At 50.2% G+C, this 20,996-nt stretch overlaps 2 protein-coding genes across 11 annotated transcripts in view; one reads left to right on the top strand and one right to left on the bottom strand.

The window, feature by feature from the left end:
• BRD7 (bromodomain containing 7) overlaps positions 1 to 11,648 on the top strand; it is a 35,482-nt gene extending 23,834 nt beyond the window's left edge. Inside the window, exons 7-17 of one of the 2 annotated variants that reach the window (XM_045806753.2) lie at positions 462 to 646; positions 1,877 to 2,000; positions 2,624 to 2,699; positions 4,753 to 4,860; positions 5,227 to 5,362; positions 5,831 to 5,942; positions 7,696 to 7,752; positions 9,857 to 9,971; positions 10,252 to 10,395; positions 10,944 to 11,087; positions 11,412 to 11,648. In XM_045806753.2, the coding sequence (XP_045662709.1) occupies positions 462 to 646; positions 1,877 to 2,000; positions 2,624 to 2,699; positions 4,753 to 4,860; positions 5,227 to 5,362; positions 5,831 to 5,942; positions 7,696 to 7,752; positions 9,857 to 9,971; positions 10,252 to 10,395; positions 10,944 to 11,087; positions 11,412 to 11,467 (1,257 nt within the window). In that variant the 3' untranslated portion in view covers positions 11,468 to 11,648. The remainder of the gene's footprint in view (positions 1 to 461; positions 647 to 1,876; positions 2,001 to 2,623; positions 2,700 to 4,752; positions 4,861 to 5,226; positions 5,363 to 5,830; positions 5,943 to 7,695; positions 7,753 to 9,856; positions 9,972 to 10,251; positions 10,396 to 10,943; positions 11,088 to 11,411) is intronic. The other variant, XM_045806754.2, reaches the window with a different exon arrangement.
• Positions 11,649 to 12,758: 1,110 nt separating this feature from the next.
• ADCY7 (adenylate cyclase 7) overlaps positions 12,759 to 20,996 on the bottom strand; it is a 54,836-nt gene continuing 46,598 nt past the window's right edge. For 8 of the 9 annotated variants that reach the window (XM_087870413.1, XM_087870414.1, XM_087870412.1 and 5 more), the window contains 8 exons: positions 19,837 to 20,030; positions 18,921 to 19,011; positions 18,380 to 18,535; positions 17,696 to 17,842; positions 16,551 to 16,655; positions 16,197 to 16,311; positions 15,462 to 15,586; positions 12,759 to 15,261 (listed from right to left, as the gene is read on the bottom strand). In XM_087870413.1, coding sequence (XP_087726539.1) covers positions 15,115 to 15,261; positions 15,462 to 15,586; positions 16,197 to 16,311; positions 16,551 to 16,655; positions 17,696 to 17,842; positions 18,380 to 18,535; positions 18,921 to 19,011; positions 19,837 to 20,030 — 1,080 coding nt within the window. In that variant the 3' untranslated portion in view covers positions 12,759 to 15,114. Of the gene's footprint in view, positions 15,262 to 15,461; positions 15,587 to 16,196; positions 16,312 to 16,550; positions 16,656 to 17,695; positions 17,843 to 18,379; positions 18,536 to 18,920; positions 19,012 to 19,045; positions 19,747 to 19,836; positions 20,031 to 20,996 lie in introns of those variants that run through there. The other variant, XM_087870415.1, reaches the window with a different exon arrangement.

Below are 20,996 nucleotides of genomic sequence, written 5' to 3'. Positions count from 1 at the left end.
CCAGCATCCTCAGTGGTTATCCTAGGATACCAGAGTATAAGGGTGCTTCACATGTTCACATCCTCTTGCTTTCGAAATATCTGATAATTTTTAAATTTCAAAAGATAAGCCATTCTGTTAAATATAAAATTTAAACATGCTGTTAAACTAAATTCTCCTTTTTAAAGCTAATACTACAAAGAATACTTAGTATTTATTCATGCTTTCTCCTCTTTGAACGTTTTGATGATGTAGTCAAGTTAAAAAGCATTCTCTTATGTTGGAAATTAAATTATCTGAGTTGAAGGAATAGACTGTATTGTCCTGGTTCCCAAACATACTCTCTTGGTGTAATTACATTTAATTGCTTTTCTTCCCTAGTTAATGACAGAGTAAGTGCAAACTCACATTGTGAGAAAGAAATGCATCACTTTAAAAATTAATGACAAATATGCAATGAGAATATTCTTGAATATTTTTAGGAGAGAATTCAGAGCCTGAAGCAGAGCATAGAATTCATGGCCGACTTGCAAAAAAGTCGAAAGCAGAAAGATAGAACAGACACCTCGCAGAGTGGGGAGGACAGCGGCTGCTGGCCGAGAGAAAGGGAAGACTCTGGAGATACCGAAGCACAAGCCTTCAAGAGTCCCAGTAAAGAAAACAAAAAGTAAAGAATCTTTGGAATATCTAAGTTAAGCTATCTTTTTCAGACCAGTAAGAGGGAAGAATACTGGTTCCGTGCCTGCCTTGGGAAGACCAAGTCGAGGTCTACCCGTGGTTGCTTGGGTTTTGGCATGAAAGTCCATTTTGGTGACGTGATCCCCGTCTTCTCATACAAAGCACTATATGGAATTGTTTAAACATCGTTCAGAAAAGAGTTCTGAATGTGTATTCTTATGAAAGTAGTTTTAAAACCAATAAATTATCTTTAGGGACTTAGTGAATTTATTGAAATAGAACTCTGTTTAAGGAAAAAATCTGTAGTTGTCATCCTCATTCCATGAAGGGGTTGAGACCGTAAATTCCACCTACGCGTGGTTGAAGCTACTTCCTAAACACATGGGCTGTTGCCGAGGTGTGTGCGTGTTTTCCACCAGACATCACCTGGTAGGAGCAGTAGCTCAGCCCCGGTCCCCCCAGGCAGCCCCGGTCATGGCCGGATGTAGTGTTCACCGCCCCCCCCCACCCCCCCCCACACACACAACTGACTGCCTCACAGCCTGGAGGCCCCGCACCTCCCCAGCAGCTCTGGAACAGGGTTCTAGTGAGCAGTCTGGGATTTCTGCTGGTATAAGGCAAGGAAAGTAAAGTTGTGACCTATTCTATTTCTAAGATTTGTACAATTTAAAAGGATTTCATTTTAAATTTAGAAACTGGACTTTAGGGGCTCCTGGGTGGCACAGTTTTAAGCATCTGCCTTCAGCTCAGGGCGTGATCCCGGCATTCTGGGGTTGAGCCCCACATCAGGCTTCTCTGATAGGAGCCTGCTTCTTCCTCTCCCACTCCCCCTGCTTGCGTTCCATCTCTCGCTGGTTGTCTCTGTCAAATAAATAAAATCTTAAATTAATTAATTGATTAATTTAGAAGCTGGACTTCAAAAAGAAAATGATGTGTCCCTCCCCCTTCAAAATATGTTTGACATTTGTCTGACTGTATTGAGAAAAATGCTCAAGACAAACAGCACCGGACACACGAAGGAGGGAACTAAGCGGGGTGCTGGGTTTGCCTTGCTATGCGTGTGTTACGGGCCCTACTGGGCCACCGAGGAACAAAGCTTTAATTGGCGACCGCAGTGCAAATGCCTCCAGTTGAGTTGTGCTGTTTGGAACTCATTTTAATGTTTTCATCTTATCTTTTTTTTTTTTTTTTTTTACTTAGTATTAATGTGTGTTTTCAGGAAAGACAAAGATATGCTTGAAGATAAATGCAAGAGCAATAATTTAGAAAGAGAGCGGGAGCAGATCGACCGCATCGTTAAGGAATCCGGAGGAAAGCTGACCAGGCGGCTTGTTAACAGCCAGGTGACTGGGCTTTTTCTTTGCACTGCCTACTGTCTGGTCGTCTGCGGCTTGCAGTTTTCAGATTGCTTGTGCACTTCGAACCCGTACCTGCTGTACAGCGGTTCAGTACAACACCCGGAGAAGGAAATTTTAATAACGTATTCGTGAAGTACATGATGAATCTTTTCCTCTGTTATTGGGTTTTAGTGAAGTTAATGTGTTCTAAACTTGGAAAATGAACATTTATACTCTGGTCTCTTGAAATCATTGTTTATTTAGCACATTAGTTTTAAAGCCAAATGGATTAATACATGACTTTTGGCAGGCCGCTCCCCTCTGCTGGTCTCCAGTAGCCTCCTTTTTTAATAGAGTAGGCAGAACGGAGGGTCCTGAAGGCCCCGCACAGCTCTTTACCATCCTGAGGTTTCCCGAACCTTCATTCCTGCAGCCCATTAGCTCCTGTGTGTATGGAGCTAGAGGTGGGAAAGTCAGTATCTACGTGTAACAATAGTAACTCATAATATTGGTTTGATTAAATCTAAGTAAGGCTTTCTAGTGTGAGATAGATAAGTGTACATGTCGTGCAGATGAATGTGGCATATATAGAATGGTTTATGACATTTGAATACTTTGGGTCATTGCAGTGTGAGTTTGAAAGGAGAAAACCAGATGGAACAACAACGTTGGGGCTTCTCCATCCTGTGGATCCCATTGTAGGAGGTAAGTTCACAGATCAGAATGTGCATGATCTTGCCGTTTGGCAAAGAGCAGTAGCCCGGGTGACATTTTAAGACAGCAAGCCTGATAGCAATCCAACTTTATGGTCATCCCCAAAGAACTTGGCTAGACCTCGTGTATTTTGTGCTAATAGCTCGCACGGCTTTTCCTCATCTTGAAGCAGGTGCTATAGAGATCCAGTGTTCTTTAAAGTAAAAAGTCCCTGGAATATCAGACCCACCATTAAAGCCAAAAAATGACGTACTTTCTAGCTCTGGTTCTAAGAGACTATGGTATGTACACTCAGTTATTTTGGGAGGTATCTCAAAACCCTCTTATGTTATAACATAATGAATTTGGCTGGCTTTTTAAGTTTCAGTGAATAGAGCACATATGTATGCCCCGTAGTACCTTAGTAGTCATGGGGTAATACATGCCTGATGACCCCATGTCTCTCACTGTGGCTGGTAGAAAGTTTGCAAAGGTTGGGAAGCGTGGCTATAGAACCCCATTCATATTTTTATTTCCTCGGATGCTGTTTTAATGGCGATAGTATAGGGAACAGTTTGAAATTTGATGTAAGAAGAACTCTGTCATTCGTCCTAGGGGTGAAAATCATGTGTCGGGATAAGCAAACGTGAGAAGGTTATTTCGTAAATACCCATTCTCCTGCTGCCATTATGAGCGAGATCACTGGGTGTGTGGAAGTGAACAGTGACACTTAGCGAACAGTCTCCATAGCTATCGTTTTGCTGCAGGCAAGGCCTGGGAGCTGGCGGTGGAGCGACGTGTAGTAGGGAACAGAACGGGAGAGACGAGTCCCTGCGCCTTTTGTCTGTGGGGTAGGGAATGGAGACACAACGAGATCCATCGTGTGAAGAGGGCAGCTGTGACAGGACACAACAGAAGGGACCCGTCTAGTGTGTGGGGGTCTGAGAAGGCTTCCTTATTCTTTAGCAAGGTGATGTTTAGGTTGGTCCCAAAAAAGTGAGTTGAGGGTGAGAGCATGGGGGTAAGAGACCTTGCAGCAGCCGGGACGAGCCTGACGCATTTGAGGACCACACCAGGGCACCTGTTAACGTCCTTAGCATTGCGCCCCGCTCTTGAGATGCTGGTGGAGTTCCTTCACGTAGAAGAAGAGGCACTGGTGCTGTCTGGGGGGGAAAACCTCACTTTTTGCTTTTATGCAAACTTTTCACGGTAGAAGTTGATATGGTCTTGGATCAAAGGAAATGCCACAAGACTGAGAACATTGCTCTTTCTAGTATAGCTGTGGTGAAAATTTGGTGGTAAGGAGATGCAACTGACGATTTAGGTGACACCTTAAGATCTGCCCCTTTCTTTGTGTCCAGCGGTCTGTCTGCCCTTGCTGTGCTGTCTGCCATTTCCCGCTCCTGGAGGCAGACTCAGTGTGGCCCGGGCTGACCTGGCTCCTCACGTGGCGGCAGCTCCCGAAGAGCCAGCGTCCTGGTCTGAGGTGGACGCCTTGCCCGTGTTCGCCTCTCAGGTTCATCTTCCTACCAAATTCCAGACTGCTTGCTGAGAGGGAGCGAACACTCGGTTTAGGTGTGCAGCCTTTCTCACTGGTGCTTTCAGTTTATCACCGTGGTCACCTGTGGCCGCAGCCTCCTCCAGGGTAGACTAGCATGCCTCGTAGAGACCAGTTTTTCCTGAATACATTATGAGTTCTTGTCTTTTATCCAGTATTTTTCCTTAGTCTTTTGCTGACCGTTTCTACTGGTTTACTTCCATCAAAGTAAAATTTCAACCTTTAAATCCTTAATTTTTTTTAAGCGAAATGCAACGTTATAAAGAATTACAGGAAGCAGTAGAGTATAATGGTAAGGACCAGGTTTAGGTCCTAGCTACATTCCTGCCTTGCTGCGATTTTTGTAGGTGAAAGATGGGTGTAGGAAGGGCCACCCGGGATCCTGGACAGAGTCACGTAGATGGCACAAAGCAGTGTGCGTGCAGACACCCCGCGGAGCACCCCTCGGAGCACCCCTCGGCTCCTTACCACGTGCACCCCCCACACAGTGCCCACTCTTTTGTTCAGAACCAGGCTACTGCCCTGTGAGACTGGGAATGACAACTGGAAGGCTTCAGTCAGGAGTGAATACTTTGCAGGGGTTCAAGGAAGACAAAAGGAACAAAGTCACTCCAGGTAAGGCTTCGTGTTTCTCTCCTCAGCTCAAGCAGCAAGGGGGGGAAGAGAAGCATAATTACCATTTCTTTAACTCTTTTTGCAACATGAATCAGCTGTTCTATTAACTTTGGAAGAAACTGAAAAATCAGCTATTAGTATTCAAAATGAGCTTTCTGCTTTCTTTCCTCTCTCTCCCCTTTGTGGGGAAAAAGTCACTTGAGTTGTGACTTCCCAAGGATCCGGGAAGGGGAAATACCTACCTTGAATTTGTTACACCGGCCAGTGAAGTAGTAAAATTAGAAGGGAATAATCTTTAATAAAGCAAAAATTAGATTGACACACAAGTGGAAGAGTAGTACTGTGGTATTTGATTTCTGTCGACAGTGTTATACTTGAATTACGGACCCTACAGTTCTTACGCTCCGCATTATGACTCCACATTTGCAAATATCAGCAAGGATGATTCGGATCTAATCTATTCAGCCTATGGGGAAGACTCTGACCTTCCCAGTGATTTCAGGTGAGTGACCAGTTCGTCAGTGCCCTAAATGCCACATCCTTCTGAAACACTGGTAGACCCGTGTATATCCAAGGGGTGTGGTCCAGACCAGAGGTGTAACCTCGAGACTCCCTTGAGACACGTGTAAGTCCTGAGGTGAATAAGGTCAACTTAGGGAGGAAGCAGAGGGCAGGAGTAAGTCCAGGACTGAGGCCTGGAGCCTCCGTCATTGAGAGAGTCTTACTTCTCTTTGAAGGTTTCCCCAGGAGCATTTCATTTCACTGGCTTCTTGATATTGTTTAGTTCGCTCAAGATGATAAAGGTTATCACTGGTAAATCTGTGAATAGGTTGTTGTACCCAGACAGAAATTCTTACACCGTGGGTGTAAATTAAGGCGTGTCTGACGGAAACAGTTGGCTGGGATAGGAAGATTCAGCCAACGGAGGTGATTTATGTGGAAGTGACTTTCCCAACACACTCTCTTTCAGCATCCATGAGTTTTTGGCCACATGCCAGGATTATCCTTATGTGATGGCAGACAGTTTACTGGATGTTTTAACAAAAGGAGGCCATTCTAGAACCCTGCAAGAGTTGGAGACGGTAAGAAGGCTGCTAAAGAAACGGGTAATTTATTATTGGCTCTCAGCATTAGTCACTCGGTGTTATGAAACCATGGGAGTCACCAAGGTGACAGCTGAGCTGCATTCCCCTGAAAAGTCAGGCCAGCCTGGGTGGGGACCGTGGGTGGAGGACAATGAACGGAAACGGGTAAGTCAGCTACCAGGGTCTGTGAGGGCCAGAAGACTGTCATTATCTCCCGATCTTGGGAATGTAGGAATCAGAATGGGGTTGACAACTCAGAAGTCAGCTGGTACTGTGTACCCTAACAAAAAAGGGAAGTCTCGCTCACTGGCTTGAAACTAAGTTGCCTGAAGTGATAGAGAATGGCCTCCTCTTTATTACTCAGTAACAACACAGTGGTGGAGCCACAAGGAAGAAGGTAAGAAGCTTCCTCTTTGCTCTGTGCTATTAACACTTGCAAACTGTCTCCAGTTCGGTTGGACACAGTTCATCATCTGGAATGATTCACACCCTTGGCTCCAAGATCAGAACCAGAAAATGTTCCTCCCGATGAATAGAGGAGAGTCAAGCTCCAGGATGTTCTTGTCACCATAGTTAGAAGAACCCTGTGTCTCTGGGGGTCCTAGCTCTTTTCAAGGGCTATGGCTGCTGCTGCCTTGCCCTCTGCCCCCACGTGGCTGCTGGTCCCTGGTGACTCTCATCGGCGCCGATCACCGCCTCACATTCAGTGAGGATTGCTGTACAGTCTTCGCACAGGAATGGCTTTCCTCACGTGACCTAAAAAACCTGCTTCACATCCATTCAGAAATATTTTTCCTCTAACCCTCTCATCAGTCTGAATTAAGCGATAGTCTGGAGCTAGAATCGAATAGCTTTCATTTGGTTGGTAGGGCAATAGATTTCAAATCGAAAGTTTCTCTGTCCATTGATCCAGCAGTTCTTCTCAGACTATATCTTAGAAAATTTTAAAAAGTTACATATAAGGATACATTGTTTATAATTTTTCTAAAAATTGGGAATTGGTTAAAGAATCATAATACAGCCTTTCAAAAAAAAAGATCACATCGTTTTTTATTTTCGCACACGATACGTTTGTCTGTTGCTTAGGTGTGTGCGGTCTCTGACAGCTAGGATTATGGGAAGCTCTCACATTCTCCGTAGCATTTGAATATTTTACGGTAATCCTCTGCTATCCAAGAATATTGCTCTTTTAATGCAAAATAGTCCCCAGAGTGCCTCGTAGTTTCTCCTTGTCATAGATTCACCTGTTGTTGAAAACCGACTCCATTTATTAGGTACTTCTGTGCGGTCTACCAGATATCTTCATAGATGTGTATAGCTTTTTGCTCAGGCACAGAGAGATCAATCTTGAAGTTACCAGTAATAGGTGCTCTTGACTCACAAATACTCTCAAAGTGCCGTTTATTATATCTAACTTGTTTTTGGTTTAAAAATTAAATTCCAGGGGCGCCTGGGTGGCTCAGTCGTTAAGCGGCTGCCTTGGGCTCAGGGCGTGATCCCAGCGTTCTGGGCTCGAGCCCTGCATCAGGCTCTTCCGCTGGGAGCCTGCTTCTTCCTCTCCCACTCCCCCTGCTTGTGTTCCCTCTCTGGCTGTCTCTCTGTCAAATAAATAAAATCTTTTTAAAAAAAATTAAATTCCAATATCCATATTCTTACTTCTTGCCTTGAAATTCTTAATATTTTATTTTCCTTGATATTTACCTTTTTAATGTATCTTTTAATAAAAAGTTGTTTGTCTTTATACTTCCAGCTGTCACCTGAAGATGAAGGCCAGACCAGGACCCTTGACACAGCAAAAGAAATGGAGGTGATTATATTTTACTCTTCATAAAAAATATTTAAATGGAGGATAAGCTAAAAGGCCTAAATGATGAAGCTTTGTTTTAAAAGAACATTATTTACTGAGTATCTCCGTAAATAAAAGCGCTCTTTCACCCGTGGGGAGCATAGCAGCAGCTAGTGCGGCCCATGAGCGTGCAAGCCGGGGGGCCGGCCCCGGGGACCACACAGTGTGACTGTGCACATTGTAGGAACGTAGTTGCAGGCACCAGCTGCTCCGCGTAGCCGAGGAGATCCTCACAGAGAGCATGCCGGGCCTAGAAAGATGAAGAGACATTCTCCCAGCAGGCAGTGGGAAGCGGGCCGAAACTGCACGGGTAGTGACAGAAGCGACGGGGCCCGTGTGCAGAGAGCGCAGTCAGCGTGTGATCGCGGGGTGCCTGGGCAGAGGAGGGGAGGTGGGGAGGCCTGCACAGGTGAGGCCCTGGCAGTGCCGAGATGCTGAGGTTTTACCCTAGAAGACAGCGCTGAGGAGATGTGGAGGGGAGAGGGGCTGGAGGAGGGGACCCGTGAAGAGTTCTGGGGCTTGTTTGAGCAAAACACTGATGAGCGTGGCAATGCAGAGGAAGGGACTAAAGATACACAGTAAGGACAAGTACAATAGGAGTCAAGTCCATAGGACCTGGTGTGTGAGGTACATCATGACATCGTGAGCTCCCATCAAAGTGCAGGGAAAGGTGCTCCCCTCTGGCAGGGAGAGAAGCTGCACTCGGTGTCCCCTGCAGGGGTGAGTCAGGATGTTGTTTGGAGTGGGAGGGGAACTCCCGGATCTGGGTTGCAGGTGTGTGGGTCTGGAAGTTGTTGGCATAAAGAGGAGGTTTCACTCCAGTTATTAAAGTGAACGAGATTGTCCAGAGAGAACACTGGGTAAAGGCTGAAGGACAGAACCTTGGAGAAGACCAGTAGGTGAGGTAGGAAAACCACGGAAAGAAGGACACGGGGGAAGGAGTCCAGCAGGGTCCGTTGCCGCACAGGGCCCAGCGAGAGGAGAGTGGAGGCTGTCATTTGTAGCCTTCATCAGAGTGGGGTCAGTAGAATGGGTGGGGACAGAGGTAGGCCGCAGAGGGTTAAATGAGTGGGGGAGGCACGGACGTGCGAGCGGACGGATGTGAGCCCAGTAACTGAGGGGAAGGAGAACTTGATGAGCTCACGAAAGGACAGACGCAGGTGGGAGTGGTATCTACAGAAGCATGTCTGCAGGAGTGAGGCTCGAGCAAGGCCATGTGTTTAGTCGAGGGGGCAGGAACACAAGAAGTCTTGAGAATGGGAATGGACGCTGGGTAAAAAGGGACCAGCCCATCGAGTGGGGCGGTGAGGGCCCAGCGCAGACGGCAAGCCATGAGTATACACCGAGTTTCTCCCCCACACACTCTTAGCCATAAGTAGGTGGAGAAATCGGGGGTTCACATAAACATCTGGACGGCAACGCCAGAGTCTCAATGGAAGGGACCGTTAATCCGGTGACTTGTTATCTGGGCTAATCGCTTCCTCAAAAGCAGTGTTGAGGTTATGGAAACTCTGAGTCTTGTCATTCCAAAAAATAAAACTCCACCCATTTTAGGATTTTCTCTCCCCTGTGTAATACTGACAGCCTGGCTTTGGGGCCAGGAGGTGACCCAGGAAGTAGCTCGTGCTCAGGCTCCACTGTGGGAGTGCAGTCATACGCCCTGGGGGCCAAAACATGGCCTGCGAGCCTCAGAAACATGAGGCATCATCACAGTCGCCCAGAAGCTCTCCGTGGCATAGGCAGCACCAAGGCTCTTGTTCCTTTCATCTTAGAGTGCCTGCCAGATGGAACAAATGACAGGCGTTGTGTAAGACACATCACTTCAGGAGCGGGAAGTACGCATTTGTGGATAGTGTGTGGCCCGGACTGGGGACTGGCACTTACGAGTGTTCTGGGAAGATGGTTTTGTAGGTCTCAGAATTCTAACTCCAGAGTAAATAGGTGGACTAACTTGGCCTGTAAACACAAGCCATCTTACTGATTTCTCATTCTAGCACTGTCGGGGCTTAGCAAGCTCAAATAATTCCTGTTTTCCTTTTTTTTTTTTTTTTCCTCTTTTTAAAAGCAGATTACAGAAATAGAGCCAGCAGGGCGTTTAGACTCCAGTCATCAGGACCGGCTCACAGCACTGAAAGCAGTTACAAATTTTGGTGCTCCTGTTGAAGTTTTTGACTCTGAAGGTGAGTGTCACTTCATGACCGCAGGCGGTCACGATTTAATATCACAGTAGTCCACATTGATACAGCCATTCACCACAGGAAGATCTTGGCTGGCCATGCTTCAGTGAGGAGTAAAGCATGTCTCTGGTGTTGATGTCATTCGAAGGGGATTACTCCTTTGAGGAGAGAGGACTAGTCAATAGATAGCAAAACCCCAGAGCATAGGACTCACTTTACCGCACAAGATCAAACACAAGTGTGTCCGTGTTTTCTTTAGTGTGTTATTCTTCATACCACACAGAAGCCGAAATGTTCCAGAGGAAACTTGATGAGACCACCAGATTGCTCCGAGAGCTCCAGGAAGCCCAGAACGAGCGTCTGAGCACCAGACCCCCTCCCAACATGATTTGTCTCTTGGGTCCCTCCTACAGGGAAATGCATCTGGGTATGTGACGCCTCCGGTGAGAGGAGAATCGCGGGTACTTAAAGGGAAAACCGGCTGAGAAGTGATACGGTGTCAAGTGGTGCTGAAGTGAACCACGGATGGTTTCTTTTTTGCATTTATGCAGTTGACCCTTGAACAACCTGGGGGTTAGGGGTGCCGAATGACCTCCCTCCTCCCCCACCCCGTGCAGTTGAAAATCCACATGTAATTTTTGACTCCCCCCCCCCCCCCCGCAAAGTTTACTGTAACAGTCATCTGTTGACTGGAAGCCTTACCTACCGTCAACTAACACATACCTTGTACGCCGCCTGTATTATATACTGTTTCTTACAGTAAAGCTAAAGAAAAGAAAATGTTAATAATGAAGAGAATAGGTTTACAGTCCTGTGCTTGTCAAAAAAAAAAAATCTGTGTATCTGTGGACCGGCACAGCTCCAGCCCCTGCTGTTCCAGAGTCAACTTCATAGTGCGCTTTTGTTTTTTGTTTATTAGTATGTAAAGGAACCGCGTTTTAACACCTAGAACTGTTTTTCTGTTCTTTTCCCTAGCTGAACAGGTGACCAGTAATCTGAAAGAACTTGCACAGCAAGTCACTCCAGGCGACATTGTCAGCACGTATGGAGTGCGGAAAGCAATGGGGATTTCCGTCCCCTCCCCCACTGTGGAAAACAACTTTGTAGATTTAACAGAAGGTATGTGCCCTGTGTGTCTGGGAGGATGGAGGGCTTTTATGAGTAAAAGGAACATCAGTCCTCTCCCCTCAAGTAACGTTGGAAAGATTTTTGTCTCTGTGTTGATATTGTATAAACTTTTTATTAATTCTTTAGACAAGACGTAAAGGAAATAAAGATTTGACACATTTGCAAAAACCCCACAATGATACCCTAGTAGTACATCTAGTCATTAACCTTGAACGTGGTAAAGAAGGGCTGTCAGCACTTATTCTTCTAGATGATACCTTTACCTTTTAATTAAAAGGGAAAAAGTGCTGAATGAGCTGTAACTTTTCCTTTCAGATTTTGAAGAACCCAAAAAGACTGATGTTGCCGAGCATGGACCTGATGGGATTTGAAGCTCGCTGGTATTTCGTTATATATTATGTACATATTTTTTTCATTCTTAACTTGGAAATGCTTTTCAGAAGATATTAAATATTTGTAAATTGTGTTTTTAATTAAACTTTGGAACAATTAATTTTAATGTTCCAGAGATTGGACTTGTATTAGGTAATAAAGCTGAGCCTGGGACTATGAGCTGTGTTGTACTGTCAGCTGAGTCGCCCCTTGACCTTCCCCCAGGGTTGGGTCTGAGGATGAAGTGATAAACACTTGGGAAATAAAACAGCCTTTTCAGGACCCTTCGTTAAAAGCAGCAAGTCCCCTAAATAATTGAATTCCCTCATTTTTCTGCATTTGCCAAACTCCTCATTAAAGAGATAACCAAATAGTTCCTGACTTATCAGATTTCACCTAGATGATTTATTCAAAGAAGGGCCTCACGAGGAAGGAGTAGGACAGACTCTGACCTGTTGCCATGCGGAGGGGGCCCGGGCACAGCTGGGTCAGAGTAATCACAGTGCCGTTTTCTTAGGGCTCACAGGCGGGACCGGAGCTTAGATGCTTCTTTAAAATGCCCATCCAGTGAGATTTTCCATCATTACACTGTGAAAACAAATACTAATAGAGTCTAAAATTATTTTTTTAGTGTTATGTCCCCTGCATACCTGATGGGAATGATGTCCTCCTGTAGAAAGATGAGGTGCCTCACACGAGGAGTTTCATAGCACTAACCTGTCTGGTAGTCCTATTTGGTTTATTTTTTCCATTTTTGAGAGCATCAGTTAGAACTACCATAAAAGGAGAAGCTAAATAAGAAAGGGAATCATGGAGCTTAAAGGAAAGTTTACGTTTCTGTTTACTGTTTCTCCCAGGTCACCACCGCAGCGTGTCCCCTGAACTAAGAGTCCTCTCCTTTTATCTGAAATACAAAGGTCAGCTGCTTGAGCAGATAACGGGGTAGGAGACCAGGAGACATGCGGTCCTCTTCCATAACCAGGCATCACATGGCAGCCTGCTTCAGGGAGCCCTGCTTGGGCTGTACGGAGCCCCTGTTAGATCCCTGGCTAGAAGCCGTTTTATTTTCCTGACTTTGAAAAACGAACATTTAGCAAGAACAAGTGGGGTGAAGGAAAATTGATTGTCTAAGACAACCCAGTCTTTTAAAAACCTACTGAAAATCATATGCCAAAAGAACTTCAAAATTGTTCAGTTATATATTTTTATCAAGTCTTTTTAATCTTTCTATTATAATTTTCTTAAATAGACCAAGAAAACATTGAAATTCAAAACACTTTAGGACATTCAGATTTTCCAAATTGCTGATTTAATGTATGAAAGGCTAAACAAAGTAGAAACACTGGTGCTTTATAAAAATGAAGTATAACATTTTGAAACAAATGTTACAGATCTATAAATATTCAGTATACAGAATAATTCCTAGTTATTGGTATGTACCTTGTCAAAACCTGTTTGTGGACATGACCTATTATATACACCATGTATACAGTGGTTAATGATCTTTTTTTCTGTTAGGAAATTTTCTTAATGAGTAAACCAGAAAACTTCAGGTGTGACTTTCACTAGAGTCGGGGAGGCACCTTCATGCCGGCCCGTGACCCCTAGGAAAGTCAGTGTTAGAAAAGATACTTGTCCTGTCATAAAACAGAACAACGCCTGCAAGGAAGGGGCCTGGCCCCTGGAAGACACACTGAGCAAAAGTGACCGCAGGTGCCTTTCAGGGTCCGTTCCGCACATTGGTCAGCACATCAGAAACTCAGAACTTCCAAAATTGTGCTTATCGGAGCACTGTGCGTGAATTGGAAGTAAAAAGATAGGACTGATACCTACTTTTTAAACTCCAAATCAGGATTTCTGTTGCTGGAGGAAAAAAGTAATTTGAATATTGCAAGAGTAGAAGCAGGTGCACCTCAGGGAGGCCCAGCACACCTAGGTGTGTCTGTCCTGGTATCCGCGACAGAACCTTCCCGACCTCCCAGGAGAGCCCTGCTCAGCAGCCCTGGTCGCTGCCGATTTAAGTGTACAGGTTGCAGTGTAGTACTCGCTGGAAACCAGCCCTTTATATGAAAAGTTGGTGCATAAAAGCCGTTTTTAAGTGAGGTTATTCCCCTTAACAGCAGTTGTGCAGTAAAACTTTGTACAGCAAGTTCTTGTAATTCATTACTCTCTCTCCCAGTGGCGCAAGCTCGGAGCCGCGCTCGTGTAATCCGCTCCTCCGCGCAAACTAGATAAGCCCCTTCTCAGGCAGATAAGCCCGCAGACCCAGCCGAGCAGACAGCGGGTTCAGCTCCAGTCCTCCCTGCCCTTGGCTGCAGCCCCGTGTCCGCTTTTGAAGTCTCCCATATGCAAGATTGCCTGTAATGGCAGGGGGGTCCCGGAGACCCCTGAGCTGGGAATCCCTGCTCTGTGGTGAAATGCAGCTGTGTGAGAAACCCCGGGCGCGCTCCGGTGAGGAGGCAGCGAAGCTGAGCCAGAAAAAGGAACGGGTTCCTTCTCCCCTGGAAACACAGTTCAGGCGGACTTCTGACTCTGAGAATTGAAGCGCTGGGAGACGCACCTTGCAGACCTGGCTTTTCGCACTTGCCTTGATTCCCACGGCTCAGCATTGCCCACGTCTGGGACCCTCTTTGCACGCTTCTGTGGAGTGGATGCTTTTCATTTGGCAGCTCTTCAAGTTAGGTGTGAGGAATAAAGAAAAGGAAGGAAGCGCTACAGGTTGTGTCCCGTCTGCACAGACTCCGCTCCTTTCCACTGCAGAAGCTGAGATTTAGCGGAAGACCGCAGGGCAGCGCCCCGCACACGCGGGAGCGGTCGCGAAGGGCTAGGAAGTGGTGCCTTATTTCCTGGGCTCCGCCGCCGCTTGCCTTCTTGCCACATTCCTCCGGGCCTCACCACCCCCGGCTGGGCCGATCCAGAAACAGACACTGGACGGTAGGTTCTCCTTCCGTGTCCGTGGTTAAAAAGACCGTACGCTGGAGGGAGAGATTTTGTCTAGCATCTAAGAAATCAGTAAAAAGCGTAAAACCTCCACTAGTAGTAAACCCATTTAAAACAGACACATGCTAGTGATGACGAGAGGGAACAACTGTCCACGGTGGTTCTTTCTCCCTAGAAACCACAGCTGGAAAACAGCCTTCCAGCTGTAGTCCCTGGAACGCCTGTGTGAGAAATGTAGAATCCCGTGGCCGATCTGCTGGGGAGAAAGGAGCACCCAGCCCATCCTGGAGGACTCGTCCCAGTGCCGTACCTAGAAAAGACAGGTCCCACTGTGCAGCTCGCAGGCCAGGCAGGGTATGGGCGGTTCATGCCGACATCGCCACAGCACCTAGGGGACCGAGCATCTGAACCTCACGAGCGAGCCTCTCCACGCTGTCTAGAGGCTATGGCAAAGACTCGGACGGCGCGGAGGTTCCGGCTGCCTGTGCATGGCAAGGCTCCGTGGTCACCCCAGGCCGGGGTCTGATGCACATTTCCAGAAGTCCTCTAGCACAAGTCCGAGGAAGCCACACACAGCCATCTGCTGGGGTAGTGACTTCCAGACCCTTGGAATGCCTTTGTGACTGCTGTGGGGCCGAGTGCTCCCCTTGGCTTGTCTCAGGGAAGGAAATCCGCTTCCAGCATGTTCTGCACCTACCAGAAGCCCTCAGTTCAGCCCCAGCCCCTGGAACTTGGCAGTGTCTGTACAGACAAAGTAAGTCCTCAGCTCGCCTTTGCCTTTGACGTTGATCAGTCCCCGGCATTCGCAAGAATAACCTAGGCCCTGGAGGATGGTGCATGTCTCCTCAGTAACCTGAAAAGGACAACAGTCTTGGGAAGCAGGAACACCACCTGCTGTGGGGGGACAGGCAGAAATCAGCCCCAAGAAGCGCACACGTCTGGTGTCCCTCAAGCACGTCAGGGCTGGAGTCACATAGCTGACCGATGCCCGGGTCCCCGTGCCTCTGGGAAGTTCCTCCCCCTGTGGTCACAGGTTACCCAGCTGGGTTGTACCTGGATCTTGCCAAGTTCTCCAGTGCTCTCCATCCTGCTGGCGACATTAACCGTGTTTCCCCAGATGTCATACTGAGGCTTTCGTGCTCCAATCACTCCAGCAATCACGGGCCCGTGGTTTATGCCTGAAGGTGACATTTGCAGTTGGTGGGTCGCAGAGGCCAAGCCTCAGGCTCTGCCCTTAGTGGGAGCCCACAGAGGCCAGCAGCAACCACAGAAAGCACCAACAGCTGAAATGGGGGTTGGAGGGGGCTTCCCAAGCCCGTGACAGGAGCTCTCATTCAGGGTATGGGAGGGGCACTCCCCGGGCAGCCCTCTTCCGGCTCCTTGCTCCAGAAGTCGGGCTGAGGTTAGCACTTTTCTAGCGTCTGCTCATCTCCCAACAAAGAGTAAATGGGCTTTGAGTACCAGCCCTGTTAGTTAACACGGAGTAGTTAGGTCAATAACTCTGCTTTGTTCTCAGTATGCTTTAAGGTTTACAGAAGGTGATTTTTGGGTTCTCCATTTTCTGTAGGGTTCTGTTCCTATCTACTCAGAACTTTCAAAGGTAACTTTATAAACAGAATGCAAAGAAAGAGTAACTGCCCCATCGCCAGTGTTGTAAGACCAAGAGGGATTTCTCAAACCTTTCCTACCAGACAGTGAAGCGCCCCATCAGGCCCGAGCGCGGGCTTGCCAGGACGCACGGCCCGCCCCCCTCCCCGAGCCCGGCCTGCCCAAGCTCTGGGCCCTCACCAACTCGGAGGCGGAAGGAGTTGAACGAGTGCCGGTTGATGCCGTCCAGCTTGCTCATCAGGGCGATGCTGAACTCCACCATGATGCCAATGTGCGCGTGCTGTCGCTCCAGGTCCTGCGGGGACAGAGCGCTGCACACGGGACCTAGGGGATCCCCTGCCCCGACTTCCCGCCTCCACCGGGTGTCGTGTGGCATGAGGCGCTTCCTCCAGGCTGAGCTGTGAGGCCCTCCGCCCCCCCCCCACAGGACAGGGCAAGAGGGGGTGTCCCCTCTAAGTCAGGTGACAGGGCTGGGACCTGTCGAATGCCCCTACTGTGAGGCTGGGACGTGAGGCCACCAGCTCCGCTCCGTACCTGGTTCTCCGCCCCTGAGGGGCTGCTGAGCCCTGCGGCTGCCATGTATGTGCTGCCGATGGTCTTGATCTTCTCCACGCTGCTGAACTTGGGCTTCAGGAGCAGCTGCGGGACAGAGGGACGCCCCAAGGTCTGAGAAGGGGGGTCCCTGCCGCTGCTGCTCCTGATGCTGACATTTCTCGCGTTCGGCCTCCCCTTGTGAGCAGACAGCCAAGTCCACGCAGGGACAAGGCCTCGGGTCCTCCCCTGCTCCTGGCCCTCCCATTTGCGTCTGGGCTCTTGTTCTTAAGGGGCAAGCACAGCCCAACAGGACCCACCCAGGAATGTCAAATGTCTGCAGCTAAGAATGAAGCCCAGGGGCGCCTGGGGGGCTCAGTTAAGCATGTGACTCTTGGTTTCAGCTCAGGTCATGATCTTGGGGTCCTAGGAACGAGCCCCATGTTGGGCTCCGTGCCGAGCATACAGTCTTCTTAAAATTCTCTTCCTCTGCCCCTCCCCCTACTTGTGTGTGCACGTGCGAGCTCTCTTTCTCTAAAACAAATACTTTAAAAAAAAAAAAAAAAGGTCCAAACCGACGACTTCTCTGGAACGTTGGCAGCGTGGGCTTTGCTGGGAATCAAACTACAGCAGCCCCCCTTATCGGCTCCCAGACCCCAGTGAATGCCCGCACAGCATGTGCTCTTCCGTCCACGAACTTGCCTGAGACGAGGCTTACTGTAGAAATCCGGCACAGTGGAAGAGGAGTAACACAACCGCCTGCCTTAATAAAAATTACATGAACAGTCCCGCTCTCAAAAATCTTCCTGTACTGCATTCGTTCCTCCTCCTTGTGATGACAAGAAGCGAGGCGCATGACGGGGATGCTGGGACGTGGCGTTCGGCCACTACTGACCTTCTGACCATGTATCAGGAGGCGGTCATCTGTCGGAGCCCGCGAGGCGGACCACAGCTAACCAACCACAAATAAGGGGACCGCTGCCTTCACCAAGGACCTAAGTCTGAGCTTAGCCTGCAGCTGCTGCTCGCAGAGAAGATAACTAAGTGCTGAGGACAACGCGGCAAAGGGTGCATGTGTCCCTCGTGATTTGCATGGCACCCCCTGCCCCCGGGGGGCCCGCACCCTGCTGTCCGCGGCCAGGCGGTACCTCGTCGAAGTCGGCGATGATCTCGTTCAGCAGCCGCAGACACTCCAGCCCCTCCTTGTTGACATCGCACTCCGTGTAGAAGACTTTGAAGTCTGGCACGGACGCGAACATGACACACACGCAGTCGTAGGACTGATGGTACCAGTCCTGGAGGGGGTGGGGGAGAAGACCACCTTGCGCCAGCCGGCCGAGGGAGGGGACAAACTAGCACAGGGCCATGGCCCCTGGGCCAACCCACGAAACTTTCAGGGGAGGAGGGGGCGCGACCCAAGTGTCGCTCGGCCTGCCTTACGCATGGGCCTCCTATCCGGGGGCTGTTACAAAAATAAGATCCTGAGTGCACTGGCGGGTCGGGCTCGGGGTGGTTCTGGCTCTGCAGGACCCTGCATCCCACGGCTGAGGCTGAGAGCCCTGGGGACGGTGAAGCTCACCGGCAGGAGGCCTGGGTCCTGAGCCCGAGGACCTGTCCCCTCTTGTGTAAAACGCTGCTGCACGGAACCCGCGACACACGCAAGTTTTCATCTGCACGGACCGTCCAGACCACAACGGCCTGGACACGCAGCTGATGCCCAAACCACCCACCGCGGGCGGCCCCACGTCACAGGTGGAAACCACAGCCCGGGGCCTGGCCGGACCCTCCGTCTCTCCCTACCCGTGGTGGGCCCGCCCCTGCCGGCGCCACACCTCATTTAACTTGTCGCCAATGAAGTGAGCGGCCACGTGGGCTGGCAAGACATTCTCCAGAAGAAGGCGGTTCACATTCTCCATGGTCTCAAACTCCTCGTGTTCCTTCTTGAACTTCGTCTTCCACAAACAGTCCAGGCGGCAGTAGTAGTCAATCTGCAGACAGCGGGGCGCATCGGTGTCCTGGCCGCTGTGAGCGGGGACACGAGGACACCAGGCAGGGGGCGGGACACATGTAACCCCGGGGCCCACTGAGCCAGCCCCTCAGCGCTTCCACCCTGCATCCCCGGCGGATGTCCCCAGCTCAGCGGCCACCTCCCCGTGGCCTCAGAATCCCAGTCAGCTGTGACTCAGTTCTCAAGTGACCTGTGTGACCAAATGTCACCGGCATCCTGAGGGGAGGCGATGCAGGGAGGTGAGGACTCGGGGACCCCTGCCCCGGGGACCAGGGCTGTCTGGTCTTCTGTGCACCCCCAAGTCTGCGGCCCCAGCCCAGTTCTGCGGCCCCGCTGAGCACGGGCCGCCGGGCTTCCCGGCCTACCTGTCTGGAGAGCATGAGCAGGGTGACGTAAAACAGAACCAGGTAGAAATTGATCATGGCCTTCGGGTCCTTCCACATGCAGAACGAGGAGCTGCCGGACATGAAGCAAAGGCCGGAGTCGTTCCCCTCCCGCCCGGCCCTTGGATGCATGAGCAGGCCCGCGGGAAGGCGGGAACGGATAGAACGTGCCCTCAGCACTCACACCCTCAGGAGACAGGGCACTGAACAAGCGACTTCCGGTTGGAAAGAGAAGAGGGTTTGGAAGGTGGGGGAGGCCTCACTGAACTGACAGCTCGGCTCACACCAAAGTCTGAAGGAAAAGCACTCCAGGCAGGTGGGGATGGCCAAACACTCGTCCAAGTCAGGGACTGAAAGTTTAGCAGGAGTTTGCAGCTCCCAGCAGACCTACGGGAGCAGATTTTGTTCTGGGTCCCCAAATTCCAGGGGAGCCAGGCCCCTCTGCTCAACCCACCTGGGGCCCAGAGCCCCCAGAAGCACATACACGCCACAGGGGTCAGCCCCCTGTCCAGAGACAGACAGGAGACAACTGCTCCTTCCAGAACTCTGTGGAGATCCGGGACACAGCTCAAAGAGGGGGACTGGGCTAGAGATGAAGCCTTCCCCCCTCTGCACCCCCAGAATGGCATAGAGACAGGAGGACCCAGGAAGCCTCCATGGGACTCGGGATGTCCCCCAGAGAACCTGCAAACGAGTCACACTCTTCAGCTCTTGAGTGTACAGACCTGGGACCGTCACGTCCCCTTCTGTAAAATGGAGACCGTGCCTCCTGCCAGCCCAGCCCACCAGGTGTCCAGTCCAGATGGGACTGTGAAGGCAAATGCAGCACAGTTTGACGTGACACCCCAAGGACCACACTCGAGACAGGCGGTGGGACAGAGGGTGCTTCAGGCCCTACCTGAGGGTGCCGTTGGTCTCAGTGAGGTTGGCCACAGTGTGGCCACAGCAGCCCGACTGCCAGCATGGGGAGATATTGAAGAGCACCAGGTAAGCCACCAAAGCCACGGTCAACAGCACGACCTTCAGCTCCAGGCTCATCCGCAGGAAGACCGAGCAAGCGATGAAGGCCAGGATGCAGCTACAGGTGTAATACTGGGGTGATGGGGGGGGGGGGGGAGTGTCGGTCACCATGAGGCAGCTCCTGGACCCAGGGTCACCGGAGAGGGCGCGCCTCTAGCACCGGCACTCTGACTCTGAGCCCCTTTCCAGTGCGGGGGACCTGCGGAGTGCCATCCTGTCTGCAGCACTGCTCTCTTGCCTTGATGTCCTCCCTTCGTAGCAAAGAGCAGACAACAGAATCTAGAACTTTCTAGCATCGCATTCACTATTTTTACTTCTACTTATGGCAGGTAAACTCATTGAAGGGAGAAAAAAAAAGTAAAACTGCAGCGGTCTGTGGATGTGGCCAAGGCGAGGGCAGCGGTACGCACACACCTGAACGGCCTCCCCACCTCCTGTTCTGTCCCAAGCTTGCCCTTCCCAAAGGGCACAGCTGCCCATGTTACTCTCCCGCTCAAGATCATGCTTGGGCTCCCCACTGCCCCCAAAAGAGACACCAAGCTCTTACCCTGGCGTTCACGCTCCCCCTGATCAAGATCAAACCTACCTCCAGCTCCGTGTCCCGACTGTCCCCGTGCCTCCCCATGACACCACCACCTGCAGCCCTGCTGGCTCCCACTGAGTGCCTCAACTTTTCTCCCTGTCCCCTCTCCAGCCCCTGTCCTGGAACCTTTCTGCCCTTCAGAGACCAGCTCGGAATTCACCACGGCCCCCTGAAGTCCCACAGCCCTCCGCCGCCGTCCATCAGGGCTCCCCAGACCTGGCTTCTGCTGTCGGCCTGCCCAACACCAGTCATGGCTCGACCACCCATGAGGCCAACCAGCCAGCCTCTCCAGGCCCTCGTCAATGGGCCAGCCTCGGGTGAGCTGTCCGGAGGCACTCCCCAGTACCCTTGGATGAAGCAGCCCCAGCCCCGAAGCTGCCCTGTCCTCCAGGACCAGAGGCCACCTTGGCCCTGCCTGGGCCTTGCTCTCTCCGTCTCCCAGGAGAGGCTGGACT

This window comes from Ursus americanus, chromosome 21 (assembly GCF_024610735.1).
Source record: "Ursus americanus isolate L20-20 chromosome 21, mUrsAme1.1.p, whole genome shotgun sequence".
Lineage (NCBI taxonomy): Eukaryota > Metazoa > Chordata > Mammalia > Carnivora > Ursidae > Ursus > Ursus americanus.
Note: the sequence above shows the minus strand (reverse complement) of the source record. Positions and strands in the feature narration are given on the sequence as shown.